The 17,857-nt window shown below is 31.7% G+C and overlaps 1 protein-coding gene across 1 annotated transcript; it reads left to right on the top strand.

Moving 5' to 3' along the window:
• Positions 1-10,199: 10,199 nt before the first annotated feature.
• On the top strand, positions 10,200-16,438 carry LOC136209787 (cytokinin riboside 5'-monophosphate phosphoribohydrolase LOG7). Its single transcript, XM_066001370.1, has 7 exons — positions 10,200-10,418; positions 11,361-11,458; positions 12,378-12,408; positions 13,188-13,287; positions 13,371-13,441; positions 14,801-14,944; positions 16,054-16,438. Exons 1-7 carry the CDS (start codon positions 10,311-10,313, stop codon positions 16,156-16,158), a joined length of 657 nt encoding a protein of 218 aa, XP_065857442.1. The 5' UTR covers positions 10,200-10,310; the 3' UTR covers positions 16,159-16,438.
• Positions 16,439-17,857: the final 1,419 nt, after the last annotated feature.

The raw sequence follows: 17,857 nt of genomic DNA, 5'->3' as shown, positions 1-17,857 counted from the left end.
ATGTTATCACATAGGTTCTGCTAGTAACAGCTCGCGACGATATTCCATTATATATATGTTGGAATTAATCAGGATGAATTAATTTCAAAGGATATATACGGCTAGTAGTAATAAAGGACATAGTGGATCGCATATGGGACTTCGAACCAGAGGACGAAACTGTAATTAGTGGGACACACTACATGGGTCGAAATTTAGAGTATTATTAGGGATAATTAATTTGACTAATAATTATAATTAGATTATAGTTGTGAATTAAATTAAAAGGTTATCTATTATAACTCTAATTAACTATTCCTAACCTAAATTAAATAACTAATTAGATTAGTGTTATTATCTAGATATAATTAGTTATTATTTAGATAATAAATAACTATTTATTTAATTATCTAATTTAGTAATTCTATTCCGAATTGAATTCTAATTAATTAATTAAAACAATACAATTAGGGTTAGGATTTGAGGAGTATATAAATAGACCCTCACCCTAGGAATTTCGGCCAACACATACAAGGTGGCTAGAGGAACCGTTCCGAAATCATCCCAGCTAATCTACAATCTTTCTTACTCTCTCTTTGATCTCGTATCGATTCCTTTAGAGGCAGTCATTACGATTGCTATTATTAAGGTTGATTACTAATAGTTCTTCTTTTCTGTGTTGAACAAATCGTTCGTGGCTCACGGATTAAATCTAAGAAGTTGTGGGCACTTCATTTGCAACTGTAGATAGTTCGTCAGACAATGTATTTCATTCTATCACTCTTTGTATGAAATAACAATTAACAGGTATTGGAAAAGGGAAATAGATAAAATAGATAAAATTTTATTATTCCGCTGCGCCTAGGCTTGTCTATTTTCCTACAGCTCCCTATGTCGAAAGCTATGTATCTCCTTCCTCATGCCTGAAATCCTGATAGAGTCCATAGGTGAGAACCTTTCATCAAGTCTGCCCAAATATCTAAAGCTTTGTCTACCCAAAAAAAATGATTTGTGCTATTGGTTCTAAAATAGCACGATTTATCCACAACATGACCATGTTATTGCAACGCTCCTAATGAGTATGGAGATTATCTTCTGAGCCAGGTTCTTCGATAGTTCCATCAACAAAAGAAAATCTGTTTTTGGACATTAAAGCCACCTTCACCGATTTGGACGATTGATGATAGTTAGGTTGAATGAGGTAACAATTGAGTTTTTATCGAACCGAACACTGAATCATTCATAGGCGGATCGACTCATTTACAACCCTAAATATATATGTTTTATCGTTAAATAATGATTTTTTTTTTGTCTTTACCATTTCAACTTTTAGCAATTTTAGGTCAATATAATAATATATTGAACAATTTTGGACTCGAATTATAGAACTTATACATCGAAACTTTTACTTGGATTTCGAGGCGGGTGCAAATGACACAAGGATGCTAACGCACTTATGGCTGTTTGGAACCACCTCTTAGAGGGGTGGTTCCGCCCCTACCATCCCTATATCTTTATCTACATAATGCCTATTGCAACATGATAAATGAAGTGATATGCCTTTTTTCCCATTCCAGACTAAAATAGCTTCGTTTTGGTCAATGTAGGGCAATTTTTTTTAACTAGCCTATATGGAATCCATTTATTATCCGCCTCCGTTTTGTTCAAAATTACATCATCTTGAAAATATTGAAGATAAATATTTATTATTTCTTATATTATAGGTATATCTGTACTTTTCTAAAAACATTAGAGACATATATGTATTTATCCCTTAATAAATCTATCAAAATGAAATTTAATCCATTTATTAAGTATAAATTGAAGTAACAATTCTTTTGTTATCAAAACATTATTTTGAGATGATTTATATCTTTTTTTTTTCCTTAAATTATTTGATCAACTTGTTTTTGTAATTATTAGTGTAAGGCCATGTTATGCACTTGCTCTTATTGACCCTATTAAATTATTGTACCTTTAATTTTGGTTTCATGAGAATTATCCATATAAATTTTTAGAGTGGCTCATCAATTAGTTTACTAATAAGTATATGTAAATGTTTGTTTTATGGCTGATTAAATTTTATAATCATAAAGTGAAACCTTTACTAAATTTATGATAGTTACATGTTTAAATAATTTCTAATAATTTGAACTTTTACTTCCACGTCATGGAAATAGACATATACATAAATATAAAAACGTTTGTATAATTATTGATTAAATTATTAAAATTTAAATTTGATATGGAAGAAAAATAAGTTTTATTAAACGGAATCAACATATAAGAAATGTAAAATAAAATTTGGAAGACAGTACTCCACTCCACAAGTTCTGATTAGCTAAAAGTATGAGTCACCTCATTCACAGGACGACTAATAAATCTAGCAGAAATGTCATTGATACTAGAAATAAGACTTTTATAATCGTTAATAATTGAACCATAAGAAGAACGGAAGTATGCTTGATGAATATGCTAAAAGTGTGTTTGATACATTTCGTGGTGCAGCATACTAAGTTTCTATTTAACAAGATAACTAATTATGAATATGTAGTTCAAAAAAAAATTATGAATATATCAAAATAATACAGTTCAGTTGTTACGTTTCTAAAATTAGGACAAATTTTATAATATTCTGGGAGTAATATTTCCGACCAATTAAAATAGTTTTAAACACCATTGGATATAATTGCTGGAACGAAAATATATATATACACATGTGTCGTGACTTGATTAATCGGGAGTATTACTCCAGGAATACTCTAAAATATTCTCTAATATTAAATGATAAGTCCTTTTTAAATAAATAAATATAAAATCAATTAAAATGTAGAACTGGTCATTTTATTTCAATCTAAATTTATTTTTTTATAGTTCAAATAAACTTTAAATAATTTTTTTTTGTAAGAAAATAATATATAATACTACAATTAGATTGAAATAAAAAATAGAGTTCTCAAATAACTCCAGATTAGGTCATTACTTTCGCGTCTAGAATCAAAAGAGACAATTTTGGTAAGACACAAACTAAGCTCATTACACCAGAAATTCACCATTCATATGGCGGAGCTAGTAACACTCCAATCGACTACCAGATTTATCCATGACACACAATAAATAGAATGAGATGTTGCACAACTAAGGTACATATATACATTCTCGACAATTCATACTTGATTTCTTAGTGTTCACATTTCATAAACTTTTAGCATTGGATTGGGGCCTCAGGCCATACTCTCTCATTTTCATTTCTATTTGAGGCATAAGAGGAATATCGAATGATGTTAGAGCATTGTTCTCTAATTTACTCGTATCCAATTGGTGCATTGAGCGTGGATCGAACAAATGCATTCATAGCTCATCTAAAGAATGATTTGAATCCATCATCCTCCAGCCATAAACGGATACCTATGACACCCATGGACTTTAATGGTAATCCCCTAGGGCTTCTTCAAGTCACCTCTGAGCTCAATAAACGCATTGAAGAATGCTTAGGCTTGCTCAAGCCTAAGAATATAGCATTCATAGATAAAATTACCAAAAAACTCATTTATAATGTAGGAACCATAAGGCTCGCACTTCCGGTGTGAATGTCAGAGTTGACTGCCTCTTTCATTGGGAATAAAGCATGATGAAGTCTCAACCTATGAGTAGAGTTTGGGCTTTATGAAACCCAATTTTGATGAAATTTTGATTATGAAAAAAAAATTATAATTAAGGAATTAGATCCAACAAGTAATTAAAATTCAGAATTAATATGTCCTTATATACTAATAATTTTGTTTAAGGATAAAATTTGCAGAAGGCATATTAGGCTCTTCTAAGGAAAAAGGCCTTTGGAAAATTAAAAGTCTAGTCAGAAGCATCCCAAGTCCAGAACCAGAAGCAAGCCTAACTCGAAACCAAAAGAAGAGAAGTATATTGTCTTCTCCAACAAGATTGCCTGTTTTGGATAAAATGCAAATGACATAATTCCTTGCCCTCTACCCATCTCTCTCTACTATCACCAAAATGGAAATGCTCAGCCTGCAGAATCAGAATCTAGAAGAAGATCATTGGTTGAAGCTCTCAATGGTCAGCGGTCTTCTGAAGGCATAAATGACTAGTTTCCTCATTTGCCAAAATAGACAAAATCACTAGAAGCTCTAGAGAAGAACATAGGTTGTTTGTTCTCAATGGTCCACTTCTAATTCAAACGGCCAGTTTGCATCTCTGCTTACAAAAGCCAAGTTCAAGAACAAAGATAATTACTCATTCACAAGTGCAAAAGGCTTATACAATATATATTCAAAATGGTAGAAGAGCAAATTGTATTGCACAACTCAAGTTCATATTTGTGTAAACTCATTCGGGAGAGATTAGTTTAAACACATCTCTTATCTGAAAAAATTGTATCTTTCGATTGTAAAAAATTAGTAGTGTTTTGTTGCTTCTGTTATAAGCATCAAGTAGTATAGTAGTTGAGTGTTGAGTGAAGGAAGGTACTTTACTCAAACTTAGTCTATCTTGTAAATGTTTTGTTTTCTACCTCTAAAAGAGTTCAATAGTAGATTAAAGCCGAGAAGACTGTATTATGAGGACTGGACATAGACAGAAGGCCAAACCATTATAAATCTACTGAGTAATTTAGTTCCTTGCTATTATCTTTTACCTCTTCCAATTATTGCATGCTCTAATATTTATCTCAACTAAATACTCTGAATATTCTGTGCGTAACTTAAATATCATTCGCCATAAGCTCTTCAGAGCCTCTGATAACAGAGTTATCCTCTAAGTGGAAATCTTTATGAGCTAAGCAATCTCAGTAGATTGAACTATTGAAAAGCCCAATAGACTGAAGTTGCCTCTAATTCTAAACATTGTCCTTTTTGTTTTATTGACGTGAGTAAGAAAAGTTTTTTTAAAGGCATAAATTACTCAGTAGTTCTTTTCACCCCTCTTTTAAAACTAATCTGCCTTATTAGGACCAACATGACATAGATCAAGAAATGAGCCAGGAGATGATGAACATGAAAGTCGTTGTAATGGAAAAAAATAAAAAAGAAGATCGATGAAGCTGAATGAGCCATCAAACACTCCAACAATGTTGACTCTCCCACATGTTCCAATAGACATCACGTTGTCTATAGATTCCCTCGAAAGAGAAATATATCGCTAGAATACCATTTAAGGATCTCAAAGGGAAGAACTAAAGAACGAGGGAGCAACCTGCCTAAGCGATGGAGTTATCACGTCAAATATTCTTCTTTACCCCCTCTAGAGAAAAGCACTTCACTCGCCTAAAGCACATCTTTGGAAGGAAAATGGTAAATCTAAAGAACCGTTAGGGAGAGCATGCTAGGACCGAATCTGCTCTTAGGGAGTGTAGAACTAATAGCCGCTCTAGCAAATCTAGAACTCTGCCAAGTAGACACAAGTTTCGAAGGTATTCTGATGACTCTGAATTTTTGCATGACCAAAAAAAGACATGGAAAAGCTTCATTGAACCAAAGTCCCGTGAATGACAACAAAAAATAAATATTGCACCAAAATCTCCTAAATTCGACATAGGGCCTTTTCTTAGAGAGAAAAGGATGGGAAGGTCTCATCAAAAAAAGAACCAAGGAGTGTTATGGCAGACGCCGAACTCAATACTAAAATGCCGAATGTAATAGATACTAGCTCCCCACTTTGCGTAAGTATATTAGATTAACTAATACCTCAAGGATTCAAGTACCCCTTCGCTCGAAACATTTAATGAGACTAGAAACCCAACTATCCATGTTAAGAAATTCAAGCGGACACTAGAGACTACAACTTTAGGGAGAGCATTTGAGGACTGAATATCTTCCGGGGGAGCGAAGACCCAATAGGCATTTTAGCTATCCAGAAATCCTCTAAACAGAGACATGTATTGAAGGTATTTTGATAAATCTGAATATCTAAATGATAAGAGAAGGAAATGATTAATTCCCACATCGGCAACTTTAAACCATGCCCACATTCAGATTAATCCTCGTTTGCTGGTTGGTAGACAATATTACAAATTATTTTGTGATTATCCTTTTGTTTTTTATAGTAATATTTTAGTATTAATTTTTTTTAAAAAAAATATTATCATATTTTGGTTAGGCGTGATAGTCACACGCCCGCGTGACGGATTCCCACATCGGCAACTTTAAACCATGCCCACATTCAGATTAATCCTCGTTTGCTGGTTGGTAGACAATATTACAAATTATTTTGTGATTATCCTTTTTTTTTTTTTTGAAGATAAATTTCATTAATGAGCCATGGAATGACAAAAATTCAATACAGAATCAGAAATAAAAGACGGGAAAACATCAAAATAAGTATGACTAGCATAATGATTAGCCGCCCGAGCCAGAGCATGGGCAAAGCGATTAGCTTGTCTTCTAATGAAGCGGATAGAAAAACCACTGTTCAGTATCAAGGCGGACCGACATTGTGTTATAATGTCTCCAAATTCCGAAAGATCCTCACTCCTAGAGCGGATGGCGTTGACAATTTCTAGCGAGTCCGTCTCAAAAATAACATTATTAAACCCCAACTCGTTAACCCATTTCACTGCACTTAACAAACCCCAAGCTTCCCCTTCGCTGGTTTCCATTACCCTTTCAGTTCTTGCAATTCTGGCGTGCAGAAATTCACCTCCTGAGTTTCGGATTACCGCTCCGCAGCCCGTAATCCCCAGCACCGAAAAGAAGCTGGCGTCTGAACAGCACGAAATCGCACCAGACGGAGGACAATGCCACTTCCTCTCGCAAGCCGACAAGGTACCATTCTCACTCCCTTCACTTCTTCGTTTTCTTGTTAATTTCCATTCCTCGAGCACTCTCCTACTATCCTGTACAATCATCGATGGGGGTTTGATCTGATGACGCCAAAATTTCTTATTCCGGGCACTCCACCAGCTCCATAGAATAGTCATAAACAGCTCAATTTGTCTCTTATCACCGACCCTACACATCTTGAAGAAGAAATCCGCAAAATTGTTCGCATTTTCCCCTATTATGGAAATCTGAGATAAAACCCCCACCTCTTGCCATACTTCACTCACCTTTGGGCAAAGCACAAATAGGTGCCAAATATCCTCCGTCTCAGAATTGCACATAACACAGCTAGTCTCCATTTTCACTCCCCTTTGTCTAAGCCGGAACCGAGTAGGTACACAATTTCTAATTAAACACCAACAAAAGTATCTTACTTTAAATGGAATTTCTGCCTCCCAAACTACTTCCGAGTTCCCCTCCTCCCTCAAATCATCATTATCAGTAAGAACTTCAGTCGCCAGGCGGTATGCACTTTTAACCGAGTAACACCCATTCCGAGTTTCATTCCAAATGAGTTGGTCTTTACCTCCCCCATTGCCTGCCGTCAACCTGAGAATGGCAGCTATGTCAGAATCTGAGAAGATTTCCTGAAGCATTTCAACATCCCAATCAACTGAGTTCGGAATGAACAAATCACAGACTCTTAGATCCTCCAAACCCACGGTCATCGGCGTTGTAATTTTTTGTACATGTGAATCACGAATCCAAGGATCTTTCCAGACATTAATTGATGTTCCATCGCCAATTTTCCATCTGCTGCCTTTATTTAGCAATAACTGAGAACCCCAAATGCTACGCCAAATATAACTGGGTGAGTGACCCAATTTTGCACTTAAAAAATCCCCCACCGGATAATATTTTGCTTTAAAAATCTTACTGACAAGCGCTTCAGGAGCTGACTGTAATCGCCAACCTTGTTTTCCCAGCATTGCTAAATTAAAAGCCGTGAAATCTCTGAAACCCAGACCCCCTCCATCCCTTTGAACACATAATTTGTCCCACACTAACCAGTTAATTCCTCTTGCCCCATCTCTCTTGTTCCCCCACCAAAAGGAGTTAAGCATCCTCTGAAGTTCCTCCGCCGTAGAAATCGGTAACATAAAGACACTCATAAAGTATATAGGCAAAGCCTGCCCAGCAGCTTTGATTAGAACCGCTCTACCGGCTTTTGATAGTGGTTTTGCTCTCCATGCCTGTAATTTCTGCCACAGCCTATCACATTATCCTTTTGTTTTTAATAGTAATATTTTAGTATTGATTTTTTTTTTGAAAAATATTATTATATTTTGGTTAGGCGTGATAGCCACACGCCCGCGTGACGGATTAGTAAAAAAAATAGCTTTTTCCTCCCCAAAACCCATGAAAGGGCATTTTCGTCCTTTCACGGGGCTAGGGGTGGGAATTTAGGACTGGGTTTAACAACACCCTTTACTAATTAGTACTTTTGATAGTACTAATTTTTTTGAAAATCTTTTGATAGTAGTAGTACTAATTAGTACTTAAATAAACTAGTGCAAATTAAATTTAAGAGCTAATAATATAAAAAAACAAAACGAATTTAAGTAAATTCTGGTACAATTACAAAACTAACTACGCCATTATTCCTGTATGTCTAATATAATAATTCATCTTAGAGAGAGTAATTATTCACTGCTTCTAGTGCATGTAATATCAGTGAATCGTGACCTTTAAGTTTGCATACCTTCCTTTTGAAGATGTTGACTTGCGTTCACGTAAATGGTTCATCTCACCTTATATGCTTTCTTAAATCGTACGGCGTGGCAGAAGTGTTGTGGTTGATCAGATTAAGTTTAATCAGTTTTATAATCCGAGCTTAAGTAGAAACGAAACATACAATCAGAACTCCAAAAAATAAGAATATCTCAGTTTGATTATTTTATTTCACTTTGATTTTAGAAACTTTCCACTAACAATAAATATGCCTTTTGTCTTTTTTTCTCTAACTTAATTGTTGCCTAAACATGTGTTTGCTTTAAAAACACAAATTATATTTTATAAAATAGTATTTTAATTATTCTATTTTATAATATAAACTTGGCATAAGTACAAAGAATAATTTTACTCTCAACTCTAATAAATCTCGGTTAATTTCAGATATTATTAATGATATTCTTTTTTAGAAAAATATCAACTTTATTAACGAGCAGGATTTTCTGAATAATTACAGAACTAAACCAGTTAGACATTAAATCTAAAAAAATTAACATTTTTGAAAGGGTCTATCGTGCCACCATTCACTAATCACGGGACAAAAGAGACAAAGAAATGTTGATTAGAGTTAAAAATAAATCTACAATCAGAGAGAATCGATCCAAATATGGAGAAATTAGACATGAATGAGTTAATATTATTATCTTTATTATTAATGTATATATTATGTTATTACTTATTAGTATCAAACGAAAGAAATATGTACCGATTAAAAAAATTACAAGTACGAAAAAAAATAATTATAACTAAAATATTTTTATCGCAATTAAAAGTGTTTTGTTTCTAAATCTATTATGGAATCGAATTTTTTTATTTCTGAATAACTATAAATAACTTGTATATTAAAATACATGTGTTTTTTTAATGATATCTGAAATTGGTCATATTTATGAATATTGGACTCGATTTTAAACATATAACTGATGGTGACATTGAGGTATTTGTTTAAACTTTTCAAGCTGTTTTTAACTTTTTATTCTAAACAACAGAAAATAAAAAATTTGATTAGATTTAAAAAATAGCTTTTTAACTTTTTGTTCTAATAAAAATAATAACTTTTTAAAACTTTTTGCAAAAAGCTATTTTTAGAGTTTTTCTTTTTTATATTTATTTTATTTGATAAAATTATCATTTTTACTTCTATAAATACGTTTGTTTTTTAACTCTATTACTGTCTCGCTAATATTATTACTCAAAAAATTTTCTGCATTAAATAAATTATTATTTTTGTTTTTTATTTAGCTATGAAAATAAATTTTATTATTTTTTATTACTAAATATTTTATATACTAATACAATAATTTTATCAAATACTAAATGTTAATCCGATAATGATAAACAACTAACTGTAACCGTTTACGACAAACAAAATATTTTCATATCCCTATAAAATTCTTTTTTTTTTTTTTATAAAATCCCTATAAAATTCTAAGCATTATTAGATGACAAAATAAAATTAATTTTTATATAAGAAAAACTAATGGATATTATATGAATAGGTATTAATAACAATCTATTATTATCATTATTATTTTTTATGTCAGCTAGAATAAAAAAATATATAAAAAAAATAAAAAATCGAAATTACTTGGCCAAGGAGTAATTGAAAGTTAGAGGGATTTTTGTATATTTAAACAAATATTCACTTTCTTCTCATTCTCAACCCTCCCATTTCTTCAGAGAAAGAAACGAGAGCTGAGAGCTTCCGGCGACGGTGACGGCGACGGCGGAGAGAGAGAAATATATAAAACAAACTTCTTATAACCAATGGAAGAAACAAAATCCAGGTTTAAGAGAATCTGTGTTTTCTGCGGTAGCAGCTCCGGCAAAAAAACTAGCTATCAAGAAGCCGCCGTTGAGTTAGGGAAAGAACTGGTAATGTATTTTCACTATCAACATCATTTTGCTTCTTCTTTCTCTCTTCATTTCAATTTCAGAGAATCTGTGTATTTTACAGCTAATGAAACATTAGTCCGATTGTTCGGTGTTTGGTGTTTGGCGTTTGCTTGTTTTGGATTTATCTGTTTCGGCGATTCAGAAAACTTGATTAGGAATTGTCTATTGTCATTTTGTGTAATGCGATAAAACGGAATTCCGTTTCGGTTTTTGTACGATTTTGCTTTGTTGTTTATGGTAATATATCAGTGCAATTAAATCTCATTTCATTTTCCGTCATTGATGAATGGAATGGAATGATTTAAGTGTTTGTTTTAAGTAAAAAAGGAAATTCCTAGTTTGTGATTTTTCTGTCATTTCCTTTATATCAGGTGATAATTTTTTCTATTTTTAAAACTTGCCTTAGTTAATGGTGGGATAGTAATGATGTATAGCAAGTTGAGAGAAAACAAGGTCTCAACGTGGGCTTATGATTGTTTATTTTTTATTTTTTTGTTCTGAAATTAGAGAGAAGGTTTAGGGTTTATGTTTAGCATGAGAGGCTGCTAGCTGTAACCTGCCTGTCAGTTGAGCAGCCTTCTTGCATGATCCTTGTTTGTTGTTATTTTAATTAATAATCCAAATTTTAAATTTCTAAAACAGAAAATGTAAAAAGAAAAATTGTTTTTTCCTGGGGAACCAAACGTGCTACCTTGATATAATGACTCTTTTAAGCATGTTTTTACATTGGGCGCATTTTTTACAATCTTCAAGGACTAAAACAATTCCATGATTTTTGCTTGTGGTTTTTTTCAAGTTAATGCTTATTATGTCACTCGAAATTTACAATTACTGCTGCTAATCATGTAATTTAGTATTAATTAATGGTAGATCACTTGTGGCATGTGTTAATGGGTTTGGTTTTCGATGAGCATTGTGAAGGTGGAAAGAAGGATTGATTTGGTCTATGGAGGTGGGAGCGTGGGATTGATGGGTCTTGTTTCTCAGGCAGTTCATGATGGTGGGCGCCATGTTCTAGGGTTAGTATCTCTCTCCTCTCTAGCTTTCTCTCTCTTCGTTTTTTCCTCTTTGGAAAGTTAAATCAAACAATGTTTCTACCAAAAGACAAGCATCATTTTCACTAAAGCATCACGGAAACTGTAAATTTCATTACCAATAAAAAATTAAGAACTTTATGAGCCAAATGGATAATTGAGTTTTGCATTTCTTATTAGTTTTGGCACAGGCACTTGAATCTTCCTGCAGTTTATGTTTCCCTAATTGCTATTAAGTTATGAACGTCTCATTTCTCAAGCCTGCTTAAAGGCAAACATCATTGGATCAAATGCTGGCATAAGGGTGATTATTAAACAATTTTTTTACTGTTGATGACAATATGAGCTTCTAGGGACTGCAAACATAGTACTAAAGCCTGTATTATCAATTTTCATGAACAACGCAAACGGTAAAAAGTGGTGTTTTCTTAACTAATTATCAGTGGACTGGTTTCTTAACAAATGTCTTTTTTGGTAACTTGTTAACTAATGGTTCATAGCTAAAGGTTACTATCTTTTTAGCAGCCTTGATCAATTGTTTAAAGTGAATCTTTTTTGGTCCTTGCAAATGTCAGTTCAATACCCATGTCTACCAGTTAGGAAGAAATAAACTGGTAGAAAGTATGTAAACTTTTTAAGGCGGACATGCAGTGATTATTACAGGGATAACTTTCTTTTTAAAAAGTTCATGTTCATAAATAGTTGAGGGGTCATCTACTCTTCTTTTTAGTGGGAAAAGTCATTTTTACCCCTCCTTGTTAAAGCTGTTATCATGGGGGCCAAGCTAATCGCTATAATAATGTCTTCTTGTATCATAGAGTAGTTCAATTTTAATTCCCCTACTTCAATAAATTATTGGTACTAAGTAAATGGTTTTGATTTATGGTTTTGTGATTTGTTGCAGAGTTGTCCCAAGGACACTAATGCCCAGAGAGGTGAGCTTCAGACACTAGCCTAGTGCAAAGCCTTGCTTCTGCTTTTACATATTGTGTGCAGTTATTTCAATTTTGCCATAAAAAACAAAGAAAAATAAAAGTACTTTCTGTCTATTGCTGCCTTTACTTTTCTGTTTTTAACGTCCTTTGGGAGGGTATAATGTATCATACTAGCTAGGCTGGTTAGTTTTTTTTTCTACATACTGTCTAGAATCTCTCATCTTTTTATTTATTTTTTTATTTTTTTAAACTAACACAAATTTGAATCAAATTAAGGCAGTGGATGAATGAAATATGGATTAATTTAATATGGTTTGTTAATTTTGGGATTACTTTGGCTAGGAGCGAGGTCTCAACGGTAAGTAAACAACTCTCGTGTTACCCCCAAGTTTTCAATTCTCATCGTTGCTAGAATTCCCATAGGTAGAGCAATAAGTTTACCCTCTCGGAAGTCTTTCAATAGTCATCAGGCTTTCTATGGCCCTCGGCTGGAGATACCATCCTACCCCTAAACTTTTTGTAACAAAACAAAAACCGTGGGATTATGTTTTTGGGTAGTGTTAGTCTAGGTTGTTGCACGGAAACTCTTCGCCACTAGCAATTCCGTGTTTCGTGTCTGTTTCTGTATCTTTCGTGTTTCCATTTCTTTTTCAGTTTTGCTGTCATTTTCCGTTGCCGTATCCGTGCAACATTGTTTGTTAATTATGTATTGCTTGTTTGTTGATAAGATTTAATTAAGGAGTTTTAATAGCATAAGATATATACGGATGATATTACAGATAATTGGTCAGACCGTTGGAGAAGTCAGAGCTGTGTCTGATATGCACCAAAGAAAAGCAGAAATGGCTCGTCAAGCTGATGCCTTCATTGCACTTCCTGGTAAAATTAAGATTCCGTCCTCAAATTAATTAACTTTATTAATTAATGACCTAACATTTGAAAATGACGTTCATTAATGACAGGTGGATATGGCACCCTTGAAGAATTGCTGGAGGTTATTACCTGGGCTCAGCTTGGTATTCATCGCAAACCTGTAAGAAATTTTCTCCTTCATTGCTCTATTTTGAAATTCAGAAACTATTAATAATATAATTAATAGAAGTGTTGGAAAATGAAGGAACATTGAAATTAAAATAAAGAAAATCTCAACCTCTTTAACTACTTAAAAGTAGCAACATTTATGGATTTGTTTTTGGATTTTATTGCATATTTAATTAGTACTAATATATATATATATATATATATATATATTTGGTATGTAACTATTGAACATGGAAGCTTTAAACAAGTATAAAGGGCCTACTGCTAACTACTTTATCATAATTAATAATCATCAGTTAATGATTGTTTTCAGAGCTACAAGGATCATGCTTTTTAGTAAATGATAGTAATATATAGATTCTTAGAGAATTGAAGCCAAAATTGGTGATGCTATAAGATCAAGTTATCTTATTTATGACATGATTGGTTCAGTTACTGGTATATATTAGTTGATTTTTATTCCGAAATATCTAAATCTTTTCCAATTTTAACTAAGAACTTTTAGTTTATTGTTTGGAGTAAAATAATGAAAAGGAAACCGAACAAGCATTTAATAGGAGCCCTTAATTGTAGAAGTAGAATTTAAGTGTAAAATGTTCGATCATTATAAATATATATGGTATGAATGCTTGATATTAGCAACATGTTGAATTCTAAACTCTAAAGGGTTCGTTTGTAGCTGAATCATACACATGGTGTGATGTTTTATGGTCTGGCACTCTAACTCCAACTCCAGACTCTGAGAAATTTCAATTAATAAACTCAAGTTCACATCTTTAAAAAAGGCTTAATACATTTTATGTCCCTATACTTGACTTAATACTTCAACTGCCCCCTAAACTTTTAAAAGTTTCAAATGGCCTCCTATATTATCCAATTGCATTCAATAACTCTTTGTTCTTATTCAATTACATATTTCAACTACCCCTGAACTTTTAAAAGTTCTAAATGTCCCCTATATGTTTGGCCAATTGCATTCAATTGTTTATCTATTTGATACATGGTGAGCATTTTGACACGTGGCAAAGCTCGTCTCCAAGCTTGAGCTTGATAGAACATGTTTCATATGCAGTGTTCTTCTAGAGTCAAACTTTATAAACTTTCATCAAAATTTTAGGCATGAATGAATCAAATCATGTGGTACTTAAGGGGATTCACATGGAAAGATAGCACAAGATATTCTTTCCACATTTTGAAAACACTTGATAAAAGTAGACTTCTTTTTTGTTAATGCTGGTCAAAAGTATGTGCTTCTTGTTTTAGTTTGATATAGTTTTATTTTTTTGTACAATAATTAGATGCTAATTAATTATTCAATAATTAAGCTTTCTTTTTAATTAAATAATTGCAGGTAGGTCTGTTGAATGTTGATGGGTTTTATAATTCATTGTTATCATTTATTGATAAGGCCGTTGATGAAGGCTTTATTTCTCCCACTGCACGTCGCATTATCATTTCTGCACCAACTGCTAAACAACTAGTCAGACAACTTGAGGTTAGTTAATTATTAATTAAATAATTCTTTCCCTTAATTAAGACTTAGCAAAGTACATATGTGCCTTCAACCAAAAAAAAAAAGTACATATGTGCCTTCATTAAATTAAGGCTAAACCCATAATTAAAAATCAAACCCTTGAAAATTAGATTGAGATTTTGATTATTTATTATTCCAGATTAAGCCCCTTAACTTTAATAATTTTAAGGATTAAATCCGTAATCTTTAATTTTTACACACATTGAGCCTCTCACTAATAGTTTTGTTAATTAAACCGTTAGTGATGAGCTCAATGCATGTGAAAGTTAAAAATCAGGAGTTTAATCGTTAAAATCTTTAGAATTTAGGGCTTAAATATGATTTTGCGTATAATAAAAGAAAAATTGAGTGGGAAAAAAACTGTTGTTTCCGTTTTAGTGTTTCTTTCTATGTCCCTCTCACAAAAAGTGGTCCACATTTAATTAAAATAATATATTTTGTGAGTCAATGGAACCCATACAATAAGAAATGATCACTTTTTATGAGAGAGAAATGGAAGGGACAACAGATTTTCTTTCTGATTTTAAGGATTAATTCTTCGATTTGACATGTATTGGATATTTCACTAATATGTGGAAATTAAAGAGCATGAGCTTAATCTTTAGAGACTTAATCTAGAAAAATAAAGAGAAAATGTACTAAAATATGTCTATGGTTTTGGAGAAAGTATCAATTTAGACTCAACGTACAAAATAGCACCAATATAGACTTAATGTTTAAAAAATGATACCAATTTAGGTTGCGATAACGAAAATGACACATCATTTATATTACTCGTTAAGTTCTGAACTTAACAGATTAATATGAATGACATGTAATATTCCGTTATCGAGACCTAAATTGGTACCAATTTTTAAATATTATATCTATATTAGTGCTATTTTTTTTATGTAGAGCCTAAATTGATACTTTTTCAAAATCCATAGACCTATTTTGATACCTTATCTCGAAACTTAAAATCACAGGAGTTTTTAAGTGTTTAATTATTAATTATGGATTTAGCCATTAAACAATTGAAAGTAGCGATGAGCCACTAAATTGAAGTTATGAATATTGTATTGTATAATCAGGAATATGAACCCGAATACGACGAAATAACGTCGAAGCTGGTGTGGGAAGAAGTTGATCATCATAGACTAAATTTTGTGCCTGGATCAGGAGTTGCTACATTGTAGCAAGCAAACCAAAAGATGATTATAAAAGGGAAAAAAAAAAGAGAATGTTTTGGGTAATCAATCAAGTATATAGTTATATAAATATTATATTATATATACGGTGTAGAATACCGTAGGAATGTTGTTTTTGGATGGAAAAAGTATGTCTCTGTCTCAGTTGTGTGTGTATACATGGTGTTGTGGAGAGGATCAAGGAAAAATATGTATTGGTTTCTCTCATCTTGTGGAAACTGAGAAGGAAAAAGAAATTAATTCAAGCTTTTCTTTATTGCCCATTTTATATTTGTTGATTCAAGAAATTTTGTTATTTTTTTCTTAATTTTTTTATGTTTTAATTTGATTTGTTTATAAAATTTAATGGTAATATAATGTGAAGTTTTTTTATATCACAAAGTAAAGTTAAAGGATTATAACTTTAGTTGCAAAATATAGTTAATTTATCCGCATGCCACCAAATAAAATTTATGTACACAAATTATTGAGGTGGCAAAAGTACACACACGATACGATTATAAGGCACGAAATCGATATGTAATTTTAGTGTTTGGATTTAGTTCAGTAAGTAATAAATTATTTTTGGATTGACACAAAATTAACACGAGAATTTTTTAATTGGGTTAGGGTTGATAGGCTAATCCGAAAATAACACGAATATTTAAAATTATTATTATATTTTTTTGTATTTTTATATGTTAATTTATTAATAAAGATAATAAAACTACAATTATGACTTACAAATATGATTCGAATCTCCTAAATTGTTATAAAAACATTACATGATCATCTAACATGTTATTATCGAACTTTTAGATGGTTAGTATTAACATATTAATCTAAAAATGACAAAGTATTTTAAAATAGTATTATATCCTCTTATATTTTTAAGAATTATCATTGATATATATAACAAAATGACGTGTAATCCGAAAACATGACACGAAATCGACACTAAACCGAAAATGTTAACACGATTGTGACACGAAAGTTTTTGAGTTGAGTTTGGATTTACTCTTTTCTATACAAACCCAAAATGATACAATACGAACACGACTCAAACACGATAATTGCCAGGTCTATGAATTATCACGGGTAATGCTTAAATTTGATTCTAATGGTTTTGATAAATTGAATATTTGGTAAATGGTTGAAATTTAATCCTAATGATTTTAAAAAGATTAAGTTTAGTAGTATGTTATTGAAAATTAAAAAAGACTAATTTAACTGTTACATTATACATTTCAAATATTAATTATATTTAAAATATTAAACGTGTCAATAACATAATTACCAAAAAAAAAAAACTCATTAAAATGTTAAGCATAAAGTTTGTCAGATACAAGTTAGGGAAAATTACACAGAAATTCATATTTTAAAAACTATTTATAATTATATAAAGTCATAATTTTGAATTATGTCAAACTAGTAAAACAGTACTTTTAATATATTTTAATGATTAAAATTTATAAATTAGAAGTCTAGAATATATATTCTAGGGTTTGTGGTATATGAATTAGAATCTAGATTTTTTAAAGTATAGTATAAAATCATAATATATAGAGAATTATGACATATTAAGAATTAAGTTTGTTGATATGACTTAGTTGTAATTTTGTACTTAATTATGATATTCATGTAATTGACCCTACAAGTTAATCACAATTTTTTTTATTAATGTACCTAAAATGTTTATTGCGTTACT

The sequence above is a fragment of the Euphorbia lathyris genome, chromosome 10 (assembly GCF_963576675.1).
Source record: "Euphorbia lathyris chromosome 10, ddEupLath1.1, whole genome shotgun sequence".
Taxonomy (NCBI): Eukaryota; Viridiplantae; Streptophyta; class Magnoliopsida; order Malpighiales; family Euphorbiaceae; genus Euphorbia; species Euphorbia lathyris.
Note: the sequence above shows the minus strand (reverse complement) of the source record. Positions and strands in the feature narration are given on the sequence as shown.